The sequence below is a fragment of the Lissotriton helveticus genome, chromosome 8, assembly GCF_964261635.1.
Source record: "Lissotriton helveticus chromosome 8, aLisHel1.1, whole genome shotgun sequence".
Lineage (NCBI taxonomy): Eukaryota > Metazoa > Chordata > Amphibia > Caudata > Salamandridae > Lissotriton > Lissotriton helveticus.
In genome coordinates this window covers 1,053,658,905-1,053,678,619 of record NC_136069.1, presented here as the reverse complement: position 1 = coordinate 1,053,678,619, position 19,715 = coordinate 1,053,658,905, and the positions used below count along the sequence as shown (strand labels likewise).

General features: G+C 41.4%; 1 protein-coding gene across 1 annotated transcript; it reads left to right on the top strand.

Moving 5' to 3' along the window:
- Positions 1–1,067: 1,067 nt before the first annotated feature.
- On the top strand, positions 1,068–18,211 carry LOC144773844 (uncharacterized). The gene is made up of 3 exons (XM_078658937.1): positions 1,068–2,669; positions 2,731–5,124; positions 18,135–18,211. Exons 2-3 carry the CDS (start codon positions 3,393–3,395, stop codon positions 18,209–18,211), a joined length of 1,809 nt encoding a protein of 602 aa, XP_078515063.1. The 5' UTR covers positions 1,068–2,669; positions 2,731–3,392.
- The last annotated feature ends 1,504 nt before the right edge of the window (positions 18,212–19,715 follow it).

Sequence of the window (19,715 nt, the reverse complement as noted above, 5' to 3'; positions counted from 1 at the left end):
CTATATATTTTTTCATACCTGTTTTTTATTTTATTTACTTTAAAGGTTTTATATGGCGCTGGCTAGACATGGAGGTATCAGAGCGCTTTACATGAATATCAGACCATAGTTTCAGGTTACATTGTTACAAAGGTTACACAGATATTAGAGCTTGGCAAACATAGTTGAATGTAAGGTTGAGACTACAAAAAGGACATATACGTAAGGGAAAAAGCAGGCAAGGGGCGAGATTTAGGGGAGGGGGTAGGCGCAGGGGAAGTAGACAGAGAAAGGAGGAGGGAAAGAGGAGGGGAGGATGTGAGACACAGCATGGAAAGAGGAGGAGGAGGGTGACAGGGACACTAACCGGTAGACGAGTCAAAGCTGCGTCCAACGTCCAGGAAGCTGTGACAGCACCGAGACCGCCCTCATCGCTGCCACCGATGACATCCGAGCCATGATGGACAACGGAGAAACAGCGGCCCTTATCCTCCTGGACCTCTCCGCGGCATTCGACACTGTCTGCCACCGCACCCTAGTGCAGCGCCTCGGCAACATCGGAATCCAGGAGAAGGCACTGGAATGGATCAACTCCTTCCTCGACTTAAGAACACAGAGAGTCCGCCTACCACCGTACAAGTCAGAGGCCACCAAAGTCATCTGCGGCGTCCCTCAAGGATCCTCGTTGAGTCTGATGGAGCGAGATAGAAAACAAAATTTTGTTTAAACTCGTGAAGTCATATTTCCATAACATGAATAATAATATTAATGATTTGTGATATGTCGTGCTAATACAACTTAGATTAAACTTTACACATGGGGGGACTAACATGTGTGCTCATAAACGTGCATAATTGTTGCATCTTTTTGTTCGTGCAAAATAATAAAATAATTTATTGTTTTCGTTTTTGTCATTACTAACTGCTGCAAACTTAAAAGAAGCATGTGCTTGTTTTGCTTTTCCTTGTCTGTGTGATGTCATTTCCACTATTCTAGGTGCATATAAGTCTCATGGATTATCGAAGAGTGGTAGATATAAACGCTGCTTTATTTGTTTGCATTGGCTAGGTAACATTTGATTAATCGGGTGGGTTAATTAATTAGTAAATCTTGGGGTGGATACAGAATCTACATTATTTCTTACATTAATACTTTTCTTGTGTTTGTTTTATACTAGAAAGCATAAGTTGCCTGCTTTCGGGCCTAGTCTGCTCGAGCTACAAAAAGTTGAATTTTACTTCTGCAAAAGTCACGAGACGCCCATTCTGAAATAAAATGTTCGTCAAAAGCTGCGTTCACAAAGCAAAAACTGACGTGCTATCATTATTCTGTCGGACATGGCCAAGGTCGAAAAAGAACAATTTGTCAGCCCTTAACTTGGCATCCGCGGAAGTCAATTGGAAGCAATGAGACATTTGTTGCAAACCTAGGAAGCTCCTGGTTGCATACAGAAAAGACAATGGTCCTTAAGAAAAGTGACCTAATGGAACTTTTGAAATGTGGGTGACATGTCACTTGTCACTCTCAGCCAATGGGACGTCGAAGATTTCTGAAAACTTTCCTTTGCGTAGTTTAGTTAGCGTAGAAAGGTATAAATAGTCATGCCCCTAGGGATGGGCTGGCTGCTGCTTTCTGACTTTCCGATGAGGGTGAAGTGCTGTCGGACATTGCGTGGAGCACGTAAGAATCCTCAAAGAACTTTACTTTAATTTCTATCTATTTAGCTTAGTTAGGGACTTAGGTTTTAGAAATGCTAAACTTTAAATATTCACTTTAATTTTGATTCACTTGCTTAAATTGTATTTTTCTCACATTTCTTTACAATCATGCTTGCTTCAATGCTAATAAAATTCATTTATAAAACTATCAACTTATATACCATAATTTAGTAAATAAAATCTTACTTTTGACAAACAAGCTGGTCTTGATTATTCAGGAGTGTAGGTTACTATTAGCTAGATCACGTCGCCAATGGTGGTCGTTTAAATGGTTAGGTTTTATTCTAATGACAATATTCTTTCCGCAGATGTATAAAATTGTATATAGTTTGTAGATAATGTGTATATAGATTTAATCTGACCACCTGATTCAGTAGGCCCAAAATATGTCAGGTTTATAAATGGGTCCATAATTTAGTATAGAATTTTGTTTATAGGTTATGAAGTTGGGTAGCGTTGTTTATGATATATTTTCTATAGGCCGCTGGATCAATTCTCTGGTAGCAGAAATTGATGGTTGCTAAGGGTAACCAAGGTAATATGTTGGTTGCTAAGGGTTACTAAAGCGTTATGGTATGGAAATAGGATCGATGTTTTAACACATGTTAAGTTAGTTTTTCGTGCTATCTGTAAGCTATACCGGTATAGATTGTGTGGCGAGAAATTAGTCACGCAAGCCATCTGTTCTGTTTGTAGTGATATCGCCGAGTATCACAAGAGGTATCGCCGTGTACCATAGTGTTGTCGCCGAGCAGCACAGTTTTAGGGCTAGGTGTGAATCTTGTATAGTGAGGGTTTTCTAAGAAATTAAAGCAGCATGAGAATAGGGACAAAGCGCCTTCCATAAAACTCACTGTGATAAGAGTATTAGTTATATCCGAGCTTGAGTGAAGGGTAAATTAGCGTCGGTGCATGATTATCTATAAACAGGTTAGAGTCCTGTACGGGTACATGTTTCATATCTATAAACAGGTGAGAGCCCTGTACGGATAACGTCGTTATTTTGCTAACGGTGCATGATCTCTATAAACAGGTGAGAGTCCTGTACGGATTTCATGTGTGTTTGAAATTAGGGAATTTTCAGTGTAAAAGTGCGAGTTTGATTTGTATTTTATGTTCAAGTGGAACTCTTAGAACTGTCACTTCGCGGTGCGTTCAGAGCAAAGCGAGTTCATAATTATACGTGTTAGAAGGGTGGGGTAAGGGTTACTCTACTGACAATTGGATATTATCCTTAGTGTGAATAGCGCCGTCTATTCCGAAGTGTGGATACTTGAATGTATGTAAACTATCCTAAATAGTGAAACGAACAGATGTTGTCCTTATAGTCATTGTTAAGAATTAATTTACACTGAAAAGTGTTCTTAAAATGGCGCTATGAAAAGATTTTGTGAAGGAGGGGTAAGCGCCAGGAGTGAGAAACGAGAAACCGCAGCTGCTGTGTACGTCACAGAGCCGCGCTGGGATTGGGTGACCTACGTCACAAGCTATATTCTGATTGGCTCTTGAGTCTCTGACGACCTGTGAGCTGATTGGTCCTTCAGAAAAACTCCAATTTTATTGGTTGAGCAGAAAAGTGACGTAGCTCAACTGTCATTGGCTTGTTGGTGTGTTTCGCGCACGGATTGGTTGTTTTGCGGAACATCCCGGAAATATTTTACGAACGATTTTGTGAATTAGATTTAACTTTTAAAAATGAGTTATCATTTTAAACATGTTGAGAAAAAGCCAACATTATTTCAGAAGTTTAAGAATTTATTTTCACCTGACAAGAAAATCGAAACGCGAGGTGGTAAACTACTTCATAAGTATAAAACACCTGCAGCGTATATGGAAGGTGAATATGGATATCATACTGTCTTATGGTTCGATAGTTGGAAACGCTATACTAAGAACGACGGTGTTTTAACTTGGCCAGATGATGGTTCATTTAATGTAAAAGTCTTGAGAAATTTACGAGAGAAAATGAACGCTCTTGTTCCGAAACCGAGACCAACTCAATTTGAAGCTTTAGTTGAGTGGGAAGACGAGATGTATCAGTTACAAAGAGAAGCTAGTGGAATTAAAAGACCTTCTAAAAATCCACCTTGGAGAAGAGAAACTCATGAAGATAGATTGCGAATGTGGAGACAGGGAAACATGAGTGAAGGATTGTATTTAATTCAGGAAATGGTAATGGGTACTCCTACAGGGAAATCTATGGAAAGAGAATCTGAGGATGCAGTTATGGAAGAAATATATACAACTGCTAGAAAGAATCAGCCTTTGAGACCTCCTAGATCATGGTCTACTCCGGTGGTTTCTACTGAAACTTCACCGAGTGCACCTCCAATTAATGAAGCTCCTAAACTTTATCCAAATAATTGTGAAGTCATTGAAACTCCTAGAAGACCAGAATTTGATAATGCTCGAAATGAAGGTAGACATTTTACAATGGCTCCAAGGGCAAGAGAAGCTCCAAAAGATTATACAAGAGAGGCAAGAAATGTTGAAGATGTTGATTATAATGAATATTTAAGATCTAAAGAAGAATTAATAAAAAGAATGACAAAAGGCATGGAAGCTGTGACAGTTCCAGTAACGATTGGTCCTATTCAGCCTGTATTTGACCAAAAGGAAACAAACAAAACAGGATTAACTATTCCTTTAAATACAGAAATTCAAAAGGCTGCTGAAAAATTTTATTCAGACTTATCTGAAATAAACTCTTCTAAATCGAGAATGCCTGATTTAACCTTTAATGAGGATTTATCTCCAAAAACACCAATGGGTGCTATATCAGATATAGGGAGTCCTGAAGTCAGGGTAACCACACCAAAACTTGATGTGGCCAAATTAAAAGCGAATATCGAAGAATTAATAATTGGAACAATCGGTCCAGATAGTTTAAATTACTATCGAGATGATGAACTACTGTTCATTTGCAAAAGCATACAATGGAAAACAAAAAATAAATATGATCAACTAGAGGATCTAGCAGCAGAACTTGAAATTGATGTGAGCAAACAAAAGAATTTTGCGAAACATTACAGATTAGACTTTTCAGAAAGTGACATTGAGAGTTTGAACTCAATGGGAAGAATAGTACATATAAAAGATTTGATTGTCTATATCAAAAAGCTAGGAGAACTGAATAAATGGAGAGTAAAATGGACGAAAAAGAAGGAAGATGAAAGATTGGAAAAATTGTCAAAACAATTTCCAATGAGAGAAATTGCAGGTGGAGGATATGTTCATGTCCCTTGGTCGAGACAGGACATTCTGTTATTTACAAATGACTTTCCGAAATTGAGGGAAAAACCAGTTGAGTGGTACAGGCAAGTCGATAGATTTATCAAAGTGTCAAAAGTTCTGTGGATTGATTTAGATGGATTTTTTGATATTGTCGTTCCATCAGATCTTTGGACAGAATGCAAGATATCGATTAGTTGGCCAAAAACAGAACCTGAGCGAATCAAAGAAACAGGTGCTCCAAATCCACTTGTAATGGATTTTTATGAAAAAGTGATTGTTTGGATGAAAAACAAAATTCCACCCAAAGAAGTCGATTGGGTTAAAATAGAAAGGACAGAACAGGAAACAAAAGAATCAGTTCATTCTTTTTATGAAAGACTACTGTTAATCTTTAAACAATACAGTGGTTATGAAAAACTAGACGAAAAAGACATGAGCCATTTTGTCTATAGATTTGTTTATGGACTAAAACCTGAAATTGGAGAAATGATCAGAAATAGCATTGTCGGATGGCAATCACTATCTGTAGATGATATTCTAAGAAAGGCTAAATATTGCAGTGATGAAATAGAAGTAAAACAGAAGAAGCTCAAGGAGAAAGCCATGTGGGCTCAGGTAAAAGTGGCTGAGCAACAGATTGCCAGCATGGGTAATAAGAACACTAATTTTGTTCAAACTGGAAATACAAACCAGATACAAGGAAAGTTTAAAAGTAATAATTTCCCAAAGAAATTTAGCCCAAAAATTGAGGAGTTGAAACAAAGATTACCTTGTTTTAATTGTGGCGAAATTGGACATTGGAGAGACGAGTGTCCTCATCCTCCTAAAAACTTAAAGAATCCCTTATTGAATCCACAGATGCAGAATGGTGTTGACCTGCAGCGACAGCTACAGATGCAACAGGGGTTAAACGAATTAAATATTCAGCGACAGTTACAGCAACAGCAACAGCAACAGGTGAATAATCGTCAAGACCAATTGCCACAACCACCTTTTCCGAATTGTGGGGGAGTCCAAAAATATAATCCAAACGTGGGATTTCAGGGAAGTGAACAGGTAATAAAACCACAAAAACAGCAAAAGCAGCAAAGAGTTCAAATGCAAAATGCTTCACAACAGTTTTTATTAACAGAAAGTCAAGACAGCGATTCTGATGATTATTGCTGACGGTGCCCGAGAGAGGAGGAAGAGTGTGTTGTTGGAGCCACTCTTGAGGTTGACCAGTCTGGTCCTTTTGTAAACGGGAAAGTTAATGATGTAGACATCACTTTTCTAGTGGACACTGGTGCTACCCGTTCTACTGTTAGATCAGTGGAAATTGAAAACCTACCTCTCTCTGGGGATACCATCCAAGTTGTCGGAGTAAGTAATCAGCAAATTAAAACTGACTTAACTGATCCAGTACCAGTTGAAATTGGAAATTACAGAGACAAACATAGATTTGTGGTTTGTAATAGTAGTCCAGTGAATCTATTGGGCAGAGACATCCTATGTAAAATGAATTGTAGAATATATTTTTCTCCTGATGGAGTTGAGTTGCAAACAATGGAGGAAGATGGTTTATACAGAATGACAATGATGATGATGGAAGCAGAAGAAACAAAATTGTTTCCTGCATTTGAAGAAAAGGATTTACCTGAAGAACTCAAGGAAACAGTGAAATCTGAAATATGGGATTTTACTGGAAATGAGATGGGTCTGATGAAAAACGTAGATCCAGTAAAAATTACATTGAAACAGGGAATAGAATTTCCAAACATTCCACAATATAAAATGAAAACAGAAACAATTGAAGGTATTACACCAATAATTGAAAAATTAATCAAGCAAGGTGTATTAAAAGAAATGGAGAGTAGTCCTTGTAATTCACCAATTATGGGAGTTAAAAAGTCTAACGGAACATTTAGAATCGTACAAGATTTGAGAAAGGTTAATCAAATTGTCGTTCCATGTTGTCCTGTGGTTCCAAATCCAGCAGTAATTCTATTCCAGATTCCACATGATGCTGAATGGTATACAGTCATTGACCTTTGCAATGCATTCTTTACTGTTCCCTTACATCCAGACAGTTATGAAATCTTTGCTTTCAGATTCCAAGGTAAGACCCTCGGATGGTCAAGAATCCCTCAGGGCTATACAGAAAGTCCTTCAATCTTTAATGAACTGTTAAAAAGATCATTAGAAGACCTAGACTTACCTGGTAGGTCTACGCTAGTGCAGTATATTGATGATTTGTTAATAGCTGCAAAGACAAGAGAAAATTGTGTGACAGACACAATAATTCTGTTAAATCGCCTTGCAGAAGAAGGACATAAAGTGTCCCCAGCAAAACTACAGTTTTGCAAACAAGAAGTAAAATATCTTGGTCACAGAATTGCAAAGGGAAAAAGACAAGTAACAATAGAGAGAATAAAAATGATTCAAGCAATGTTACCACCAAGAACACAAAGACAGGTCAGAATGTTCTTGGGAATGGTTGGTTACTGTCGACAATGGATAAGTGGATTTTCAGTAATTGCAAAACCACTACAAAGACTGACAAAGTCAGATGTAAAAGATCCAATTATTCTCAATGATGCTGAGATGGATTCTTTTGAGAACCTGAAAAAGAGCTTATGCCAAGCTCCTGCTTTAGGTATGCCAAATTATGAGAAAGATTTCGAACTGTATTGTAGTGAGAGAGAAGGATGTGCATTATCTGTGTTAATTCAGAGACATGGAAATTTAAAGAAACCTATTGCATACTTCTCTGCAGTTCTTGATCCAATTGCAAAAGCATTACCAGGTTGTTTAAAAGCAGTTGCAGCTACAAGTATCAGCCTCGAACAAAGTGAGGGGATCATTATGGGATTTCCTGTGAAAGTTTTTGTGCCTCATTCAGTAGAAATATTACTGACAAGAGGTAAGACTCAGCATTTAACAAGTAGCAGATTGACAAAGTATGAGAAAATCATACTAGGAGCAGATAATGTTTCGATTTCAAGATGTTTAAATCTGAATCCTTCTACATTACTGCCTGATTCTGAAATTGTTGATGACATTGAAACAGAACATGAATGTTTAGATGTCATGGAATTCTGCACTAAACCAAGAAAAGACATCAAAGACAGACCTTTGTCTGAATCGGATTTTGTCTACTTTGTAGATGGCTCATGCTTAAGATCCGAAGGAGGTGTCTTAAAATCTTCATATTCAGTTTGTACAGTCACAGATGTCGAAGAAGCATCATGTCTTGAAGGAGTTCGTTCAGCACAAGTGGCTGAATTAATTGCTTTAATTCGTGCATGTGAAATATCAAAGGATATAAGAGTTACCATCATTACTGATAGTCAGTATGGGTACGGAGTTGTGCATGATTATGGACAACTCTGGTCACAGAGAGGATACATGACATCAGCAGGATCACCAATTAAAAATGCAGTTTTCATTAGGAGATTAATTGAAGCAATACAATTGCCAAAAGAAATCGCCATTGTTAAGTGTGCAGCGCACACTAGAGGAATTGATTATATTTCCAAGGGAAATGCCTTCGCAGATGAAACAGCTAAATACTGCGCAAGGAAAAATTATTCTTACAATCGGGAGAGGAGTAAAGAAACTGATTCAAATTCATTAATGCTAACAACAGTTGTAGAAACATGGCATGAGATTAGAGATTTACAAAATGAAACAGATGATGAAGAAAAAGACTTGTGGTTAAGATCAGATTGTAGACCACGTGAAGAAGATGGAGTGTGGGTTTACAAAGATGGCAGAGTAGTCTTACCAAATTGCTTGATTGCTGATATGGCCAGATTATATCATGGTCCAGCACATCTGGGAAGAGATTCTATGGTTAGACTTTTCAGAGAAACATGGTTCAATACTAAGTTTAGAACTATTGCAGAATCTTTTTGTCAAAGGTGTTTGTCATGCCAACAAATGAATCCAAACAGAAAATCAGTGGTGGGGACAGGAATAATTGGTCGAGAGGGTGGTCCCTTTACCAGGTTACAAATGGATTTCATCGAAATGCCCTTACACAATTGTTTGAAATATGTGCTTGTAATTGTTTGCTTATTTTCAAGATGGGTAGAGGCTTTCCCTACACGACATTGTGATTCAATTACAGTAGCAAAACTAATGCTCAGAGAAATCATCCCAAGGTACGGTTTTCCAGTCACTATTGAGAGTGATGGAGGAAGCCATTTTGATAACAAACTGATGAAGTTAATTTGCGAAGCTTTGAGCATTGAGCAGAAAATACACTGTGCATACAGACCAGAGGCATCAGGAGTGGTTGAACAAATTAATGGAACAATTAAAAACAGAATTGGAAAAATGTGTCTTGAAACAGGTGTAAAGTGGACTGATGCTCTTCCACTTGTTTTGATGTCATTAAGAAGTACACCAGATAAAAAGACAGGTTTGAGTTATGTTATGTTATGTTATTAGTTCATTTTTATAGTCCACGGCTACTCAAAAAGAGTGTCCCGGCGCTTTTATTGGAGAAGGCAAAAGGCAGCTGCAACATAATAACATAACACCAAATGAAAGACTAAAAGAGCAGTGAGCCAGGAGTTCAAGAGAGAACGGCTACTGAATAAAAAGCCACGTTTTAAGGCCCTTCCTAAAAGCCAGCAAGCTAGTGGCTCCCCGCAGGGCCAGCGGCAAAGAATTCCATAGCTGAGATGCCAGCAATCCAAAAGAGCGCCCGCCAAGGCGCGCTTTCTTTACCCGAGGGACAACAGCAAGGTGCAGGGATTCCGACCTCAAAGACCTGGTCGGATGATAAAAGACCAGTCTCTTTTGGAGGTACTTAGCTCCCTCCTTGTGAAGAGCTTTATAGACCAAGGTCAGAGCCTTAAAGGCGATCCTCTTGCGAATGGGCAACCAATGTAACGTTACCAGCAAGCCCGAGGCACTAGAACGCCTACTAAGGCCGAAGATTGCCCTGGCCGCGGCGTTCTGCACCACTTGAAGGCGCTGCAGCAAGTACTCTGGAAGGCCCAGGTAGAGAATGTTGGAATAATCCAACCTGGACCCAATCAGAGCCTGAACTGTCAGCGTCCTATGTTCCACGGATAACAGAGGAAGGAACCTCCGCAGCATCCTAAGGATGCCAAAGCACATGCCCGACACCCCCAGGATCTGAGATTTCAGGGTTAACCTGTTATCCAACTTCACCCCTAGATTCTTTGCAACCTGAGAGGAGCAGGATGGAGGGAACATATCCCGTGGCCACCAAGTCTGCTAGTCAGGTTCGGTGTCACACCCAAAGAAAAGTACTTCGGACTTGTCGGAATTGCACTTAAGGCTGTTTAGATGGAACCAATGAAAAACAGCCCCAAGGCAATCCCGAATACTCTCCCCATCAAAGTCGCCTCCTCTCGTACAAGAGAAGAGGAGCTGGGTGTCATCCGCATAGGATACGATCTGGGCACCATGCGACTCCACCAGTGCCGCCAACGGGGTCATAATGATGTTAAAGAGGGTCGGGCTCAAAATAGAGCCCTGAGGGACCCCGACTCCCAAAGGCGGCATCACGGCGGAATCAGGCGGGGCCCAGATCGTTTGCCGGCGGCCGGCAAGAAAGGAAGAAAACCAGTCAAACACCGTCCCCCGTATGCCTATCTCGCGAAGTCTTGCGAGAAGACCATCATGGGGAACGGTATCAAAAGCCGCCGACAGGTCTAACATCACCAGCATGACTTTGCCCCCAGAGTCCAGAACCCCTTTAATGGTTTCCGAAACCTCCAGGAGCGCAGTCTCCGTGCTAAGATGGGGACGAAAGCCGATTGGGTGGCGTGCAAGATCTCATTAGATTCAAGGAAATTGGAAAGCACGCCTTGAACGTGCTTTTCCAGAATCTTCGTGAGGGCCGGCAGCAGGGAGATGGGCCTATAATTGACTGGGGCCTTCGGGTCTAGGCCAGATTTTTTAAGCAAGGGAATCACCATCGCCTGCTTCCAGGTTTGCGGGACCACACCTAGCCTCAGTGAAAGATTCAAAAGCGGATTAGCCAACGGGTTGATCACCTCCGCGACTTTCGCTAGAAATTTAGCCGGGCATGGGTCAAGGGGAGAACCCGATTTTAAATTGCCCATTAGAGCCAGGGAGTCCGGAGCAGAGATTGGAGGAAACACACTCAACGTCGCCCTAGGCCCGGCCTCTGGCAGTGTGGTGATGTCACGTTCAGTTTGGCCCACCGATATTGGTACCAGGAATGACTCCTGGATGCGTTGGATCTTGCTCGTAAAGAAGTCAGCCAGATCCGCAGCCCAGGTACCAGATGGTTTTTGGTCTGAGGTGTTCGACCAAGGTGAGGTGAATTCTCTCACGATGGAGAATATCTCCTTGCAGGAGTTGGAAGCAGCATCAATTCTCCTGGCTAGATACGCTTTTTTTTCCAGGCGAATGTCCCGGTGATAAGCCTTGACCACCGTTTTATAGGTCAGCTTGGCAACAGTGTCATATTGTGCCCGCCAAGCTCTTTCGGCTACCTTGCACTGCTGCCGCGTAGCCGACAGTGCAGCGGTAAACCAAGGCGCGGAGACCCGTTTCGGTGTCGGGCGAGATGTTACTTCCGGGGCAAGATCGTTTAGCCTGTCCAAAAACCAGTCCTGCATGGTCTGCAAATCCCTGTCTAGATCGCCAGAAAGGAGGCATGGATGGGCCACAGCTGCTTGCGCCAGCATCTCTGGGGTTACTCGATGGAATGCCCTATGGACACGACCCTGTTGATGTGCCGGAGTAGGCACTGACTTACCTATGCCCTTGATCACAAATTTGGCAAGGAAGTGGTCTGACCAAAGGACAGGAGTAACCTCTATACCCTCAAGAGGGACAGACGAGAAAACTTGGTCAAGGGTGTGCCCCTTCTCATGCGTAGGCTCCCGAAGGTAAGGGATAAGTCCCAAAGGGGTTAGCGCCTCAGAGAGTTTGGTGGCAGCCGGACCGGTCCTCATGAAATTTTAATGGGAAGAGTTATGAGGCAAGCTTTTGTACCTGTAGGTAAACTGTTGAGCATAAATGACAGTGCTATTTTGGATTACTGTAAAAGGTTATCTGATATGGTAACTTCTGTGTCTAATCAGGTGGGAACTGAAGCACAATCAGATGAAAAGGTTTTGACACATGATCTGAGACCTGGCGATTGGGTCAGAACGAAAGTACATCGGAGAAGGAATTGTCTAGCTCCTAGATGGCAGAAACCTAGGCAGATAATTTTGATCACTACTAATGCTGTAAAGTGCAGAGGATTGAAACGCTGGATTCATCCTAGTCATACTATTCCAGTACCAACTCCTGAGAGTTCTGATGTTGAAAGTGATACCACAGATGATTCTGATTCTGAAGCAGAAGGCGAAACAGAAGGTGAAATAATTCCAGATTCTAAAGATCGACAAGAAAGTCGACATCTGGAAACAGTGCCAGTGAATGGAAATTTGACAAGAAAAGACTTAGAAATCATTGAAATAGATTCTGAAGGTGAAGAGAATCTGTTAAAAGGAAAGATAACTGAGGATTCGGTTGTCTCTATTGAAGACAAAAAAGCAGAACAAAAAGAAGTTTCAGACCAGGAGAGTATCGAAAGGCAGAGAACAAACTCTGGAGTAAGGAACAGAAATCCGAAATCTGGGAAGTTGGGGGTAATTGAGGAAGAGGAGGAAGACGAATTACCGAGTACCAGTGATGGAAGACAAAGTGAAGTTCCTGAAGGAGTGAAATTGCCGAATAGAGAAGTTCCTGAGTCAATTGAAATTTCAGACTACGAAACTGAAGAAAGTGAAGTGGATGGTGAAAGTGAAAACAGAAAGAAAAGGACTTGGAAGTCAGAATCAAATAATTCTGAACCAAAGAAGAAGTACGTGAGAAAAGCAGACTACTGGCCTGGTGGAAGATTGAGAGTCAGATTGATCAAGAAACCAAAAGAACAAGTTGAAGAAATCAGTAGTCAAAAGAGTCCTGGAAAAGAAGTTGGAGTTGGAAGAAAAATTGAAGTGATATCGAGAAAAGGGAAGAGAATAGTAAGACCAAACCAAAAATACAAGTCTCCTGAGTGGACTTACTTAGTAATTCCACCTGTTATTGACATATATGATAGTAGTGAAGAAGAAAACGAAATCCAAGAAATTAGTGACAATGATTGAAGTACAGATATATTAAATTGGCAAAAGGCTGAAGAAAATTTGTTAGTTGACACAAGGTCGAAGAAAAACTGTTTAGTTGAAGAAAACTTATGTATGACATAAGGTCGAAGAAATCTTGTTTAGGGTTTTAAAAAAAAAAAAAAAAAAAAAAATATTAAAAGGGGGGTGTAAATATAAATTTAGAATTTTAAAATTTATTTTATTTTTTATTTTGAGGCTAAAACTAACCAAAAATGCCTTATGTTAAGGAGAGCACTTCAAAGTGTTCTGTTTTTAAAAGATGCTGTAAGATGACTCTGGTGTGTCTGCTCATTTTAATTCTGCTCTGGTTGATTTTAGCTGTGATTATCCCTTTGGAGATGAATAGAGAATTACACAAAGTTAACATAACAAGCAAAGCTCTGGTTAGCCAAACTAAACATAGTGCGTCTGCAAAAGTTATTGATCATCAGCCTAACATTCATCAAGATAAATCAATTGGTGATTTTTCAAGTAATACATTCACAAAGCTATTGAGTGAATATGTTAAGGTAATGGATGCAAAAGACTGCTACGTCTGCGTTAAGTTACCTGCTTCTGTTTCTGAGGGAGTAACATATAATATGCTTCCTCTCACTTATGCTGTAACATGTAGTGTGTTAACTAGTTTATTTTATCAAACTGGACGTTTAGAATATTACTATTCAAATTATGATGAAATTTTTGCAAATATTAAGATTGAAAATGCTTTAAATAAGCATAAGAAAGCAAAGCAAATGAGAGAATTTTTCCTTGTTACTAACGAACTTACTTATGAGTATGCTTATAAAAATAATCTAACTTGCAAATTAAGTGCTGAAGGAAAGACATTTTTGAATATGGTTGAGGAGAGAAGAGCAATTTATAAGAGGAATGAATTAGTCAAGCAGACTAAGTCAAGTTTCTGGCAGAAAGAGGATGAGAAGTTAAATGGCAAAATGCTTGAAAATATTGCAATTCACATAGACAAACCAGTTAGTGGAAAGCTTTGCATTAGAAGAGATAATACACTTTTTGATAATTACTTTGTAGGTGCAAGTAACTGTGAAGATACTTATCAGATTTTGGGAGGTTGGGGATTCAAAGGTGGAAAAGATCCAATCTTTCCTGGGATTTATTTTGTTTGTGGTGACAAAGCCTACTACAACCTTCCAGACCACTGGTATGGAACTTGTTATGTGGGAATTGTTTTTCCTAAAGTGTTTCATGTTGACAGAGATTCAGAAGGATTGTTTACAATTCATAATTATGTAAATAGAGTTAAAAGAGAAACTTTTACTGAAGTTCTGGGAGATATTTTTCAAGCAGTAATACCTTTTGTTGGTATAACCTTAAATGCAGGGAGAATTAGAAAATTATCCACTATAGTTGATAGATTATCAACTGACACAGCTGATGGGTTTCAATTAGTAAATGTTGAAGTTATTGCAATTAGATCCATGGTAATTCAAGATCGCCTTGCTTTAGACATACTCCTAGCAAAAGAGGGAGGAGTCTGTGGCATTTTACATGTACAACATTGTTGCACATATATACCTGACGAAAGTAAGAATATTGAAATGTACATTAAGAATTTTACACAAATGCATTCAGAGATAATTCCTTTAGAAGAAGATGATTTTACAGGGAAACTTTCAAAAAGGTTTCAAGCAATTAAAAACTGGTTTCATGATATCGGAAGTTCAATTCTTGGCAAGATTTTGGCACCTTTGATTATAATAATATTCATTTTTATTTTGACCAAAATAGGTTGTTTGTTACATAAAAGAAAGAAACAGTTGAAAGAAAAGAAAAGAATCTATAAACTTAGAAAAGAAGAAGAAAGGGAGATCGAATTACAGGAGTTACATAGAGAGCGTTATGCTAATTCCAAAGATTATGCAGAAACAGACTTTTAGGTTTACTGATACAAATGAATTTGAATCGATTTCTTAGAAATTTAAATTACCAACATTTTGAGTGCTGGTGTGGTGATTTGTTAATCACCAGATGAGGGAGTTGATGGAGCGAGATAGAAAACAAAATTTTGTTTAAACTCGTGAAGTCATATTTCCATAACATGAATAATAATATTAATGATTTGTGATATGTCGTGCTAATACAACTTAGATTAAACTTTACACATGGGGGGACTAACATGTGTGCTCATAAACGTGCATAATTGTTGCATCTTTTTGTTCGTGCAAAATAATAAAATAATTTATTGTTTTCGTTTTTGTCATTACTAACTGCTGCAAACTTAAAAGAAGCATGTGCTTGTTTTGCTTTTCCTTGTCTGTGTGATGTCATTTCCACTATTCTAGGTGCATATAAGTCTCATGGATTATCGAAGACTGGTAGATATAAACGCTGCTTTATTTGTTTGCATTGGCTAGGTAACATTTGATTAATCGGGTGGGTTAATTAATTAGTAAATCTTGGGGTGGATACAGAATCTACATTATTTCTTACATTAATACTTTTCTTGTGTTTGTTTTATACTAGAAAGCATAAGTTGCCTGCTTTCGGGCCTAGTCTGCTCGAGCTACAAAAAGTTGAATTTTACTTCTGCAAAAGTCACGAGACGCCCATTCTGAAATAAAATGTTCGTCAAAAGCTGCGTTCACAAAGCAAAAACTGACGTGCTATCATTATTCTGTCGGACATGGCCAAGGTCGAAAAAGAACAATTTGTCAGCCCTTAACTTGGCATCCGCGGAAGTCAATTGGAAGCAATGAGACATTTGTTGCAAACCTAGGAAGCTCCTGGTTGCATACAGAAAAGACAATGGTCCTTAAGAAAAGTGACCTAATGGAACTTTTGAAATGTGGGTGACATGTCACTTGTCACTCTCAGCCAATGGGACGTCGAAGATTTCTGAAAACTTTCCTTTGCGTAGTTTAGTTAGCGTAGAAAGGTATAAAAAGTCATGCCCCTAGGGATGGGCTGGCTGCTGCTTTCTGACTTTCCGATGAGGGTGAAGTGCTGTCGGACATTGCGTGGAGCACGTAAGAATCCTCAAAGAACTTTACTTTAATTTCTATCTATTTAGCTTAGTTAGGGACTTAGGTTTTAGAAATGCTAAACTTTAAATATTCACTTTAATTTTGATTCACTTGCTTAAATTGTATTTTTCTCACATTTCTTTACAATCATGCTTGCTTCAATGCTAATAAAATTCATTTATAAAACTATCAACTTATATACCATAATTTAGTAAATAAAATCTTACTTTTGACAAACAAGCTGGTCTTGATTATTCAGGAGTGTAGGTTACTATTAGCTAGATCACGTCGCCAATGGTGGTCGTTTAAATGGTTAGGTTTTATTCTAATGACAATATTCTTTCCGCAGATGTATAAAATTGTATATAGTTTGTAGATAATGTGTATATAGATTTAATCTGACCACCTGATTCAGTAGGCCCAAAATATGTCAGGTTTATAAATGGGTCCATAATTTAGTATAGAATTTTGTTTATAGGTTATGAAGTTGGGTAGCGTTGTTTATGATATATTTTCTATAGGCCGCTGGATCAAGTCCCACCCTCTTCAACGTCTACATGAGCCCCCTCGCGGCCATCGCACGCCAACACAACCTCAACATAATCTCCTACGCCGACGACACCCAGCTAATCCTCTCCCTGACCAACGACCCCGCCGCCGCCAGAGCCGACCTACACGAAGGGATGAGAGATGTAGCCGAGTGGCTGACGACCAGCCGCCTGAAACTGAACTCAGACAAGACGGAGGTCCTCATCCTGGGCTCCTCGCCCTCCGCCTGGGACGACTCCTGGTGGCCCCCCGCCCTGGGCACCGCACCCAAACCGACAGACCACGCACGCAACCTGGGCTTCATCCTGGACTCTTCCCTCTCCATGACCAGACAAGTCAACGCCGTCTCCTCGTCGTGCTTCAACATCCTGCGCATGCTACGGAAGATCTTCTGGTGGATCCCCACCGAGACCAGGAAGACTGTCACCCAGGCCCTCGTCACCAGCCGACGGGACTACGGCAACGCCCTCTACGCTGGAACCACTGCCAAGCTCCAGAAGAGACTCCAGCGGATCCAGAACGCCTCAGCCAGACTCATCCTCGACATCCCACGAAACAGCCACATTTCCGGACATCTGAGAGACCTGCACTGGCTCCCCGTCAACAAAAGAATCACCTTCCGCCTCCTCACCCACGCACACAAAGCCCTACACGACCAAGGCCCGAGCTACCTCAACAACCGAATGAACTTCTACGCTCCCAAGCGCCACCTCAGATCAACCAGCCACGCCCTCGCCGCCGTCCCCCGCATCCGAAGAGCGACAACAGGAGGAAGGTCCTTCTCCTACCTGGCCACCAAGACCTGGAACTCCCTCCCAACCGACCTGCGCCTGACCCAAGACCACCTCTTCTTCAGGAAGAAGCTCAAGACCTGGCTGTTCGAGCAGTAACGGCACTCCCCCCCCCCCCCTAGCGCCTTGAGACCCTACGGGTGAGTAGTGCGCTCTATAAATGCCTTGATTGATTGATTGATTGATCCCAGGGGAAGTGGTATAATTTCCCCATCTCTGTTGCGAGACGTTCCCTATACGCTGTGGACTCTCTCAGAGGGGTCTCTGAGACTCCAAGGCCCACATACTGGATCCTCCCCCAAAAAGGAGAGAGGGAGTGCCTTGGCAAGGGGTACCATACCATACCTTTACTGTGGGTGGCTCCCTTGGCCCTGTGTACTCCCTCAGCGAGTTTGTTGACACTCCAGAGTATAAATATTGAATCTTTCCCCAACAAGGAAAGAAGAAGTGCTTAGTGAAAGGGCACAAAAGGACAAGGGGCTAGGTGGTGTAGCAGGAAAGGGGAGAGATTCTGGTGAGAGGGGATAGGAGTAAAGGGAGTAGACAAAAAAAGAAAGTACTAAATGAGAACGGACTGCATCAGTTAGGGGGACAGGCTGTTTTCTCTCGGTGGCCATGAGTTTTCCCCATCATTAAGGTCAAACCCTAGCACAGGCCGTACCAGAAACTTTGCCATCCAGGACATGAAGCACACAGTTTATATTTCGAATTATTTTTCATAATTCACAGAAGTTTTTAGTACGCTGCACATCAGCAATCCAGATGTTATCATATTAAGTTCTGCAGAGAATGATGTTCAGAACTAACAGTTTTTAACCCATTCATTATCCAGGGGAGATAGTTCAGAATCATGAGTCTGCGGGAGAAGATCATGAACCCAATGAAGGCCAACTCGTGGACCGCAGGGTTCTCTGTAGAGGACACGTATGGGAGCAGGCATAGATTCTCCAGAACGTTCAGAAAGAGGATAAAGTGGCACAAGACGTGGTAGGTGATGGTGTGCACAGTGCCTCCCGTTTCTGAGGCCAGCACGTCTGCAATTCTTATTTCCTAGTATCCAGGGAGAGGGAAGAGGTGCTGGAGGGTATGGTGAGCCTTCAGATGATTAGTGGTTCGGGGCGGGCAGCTGCCATCCCCCTGCACTCCAGCACCCGATGTCGATCTTTCGTCTCCAAGCCCCGTCGTCTGCAACACATCGGCGCAGGGCTCGGCTGCAAAGCTAGAGGTGCGCTGTCTGCGCGGTACCTCGCTGCGGTCTCATAAAATTGCAGGGAAAGTGACGCCGAACATGAAGCGTCCCGGAACGGGTCCGTGTGTGTTGGGTGCCATTTTTAAGGGTTTACCACTGGTTGCTCCTTCCCTCGGTGTTTGAACAAGCATGGGGCCTCCGCAGCACAGGGTGAGCCTCGCCGCTCCTTACAGTCCGGAACGATCCGGAGAATCGGGCTCTAGGCCCCAGAACCAGGAGCACGCACAGCACACGGGTTACCCCAACCCACAGCAAGCACTCACCGCACCAGGCCTAAGCGCAGGGTCCGCTCCCCTCAGAGCTCGGCCTTCAGGGTGTGCCGACTCGCAGCTGCTCTCAATCCTCAGCAGGCTCACAGGTCAGTCTCGGTTATGCAGGATGGAGGTGAATCAGCTCTGCTGTTGTCCGGTACGGGGGGCTCTTAGAAGCCAAAAAACTGTGCAGTGTTAATTCAGTCACGAAATTGTCATAGGTGTCAGTGGGCACAACACCCACGAATCCGCATAGCACAGCACCTCTCAGATCAGTAACATAGAGGCATCGGGGCTCAAAAGTTACTGTTTACAGCTCCTTCACACACGTTAGCCATGTTATTTATTACCACCTCTATCTGTCATGAAAGCAACTTTCTTAACGGCCTTCCTCCTCCCTCATTCCGCCGTCCACCCGCCGAATCAGAGTGGTGGTGAGATTTCTTCAAGGTTGAAAAAGCTTCTGGTGTCTATCGGTCAGGATCTGTTTTTCTTTGGCCAAATGCTCCACAATTAGGGTTAGTCTACTCCTCCGGAGCAGAGCCTAGAGTTCACTCCGCCATCTTCCTCACTGGATGTATGACGGTACAACGCGTACCGTTTCAACGCGTGCCTTTACAATGTGTCTTTAACAACGCAAGTCGTTACAACGACTTGCGCTGTTGGGCGCGGATAGTGAATAGTATAATTTACTATTCTAACACCAGTCCCTGTGGATAGTAGGGAAGGTGTTGGAATAGTAAATATACTATTCTTTATCCTTTAGCGCCCTCCAGCGCAAGTCGTGGTTACGACTTGTGTTGTAAAGGA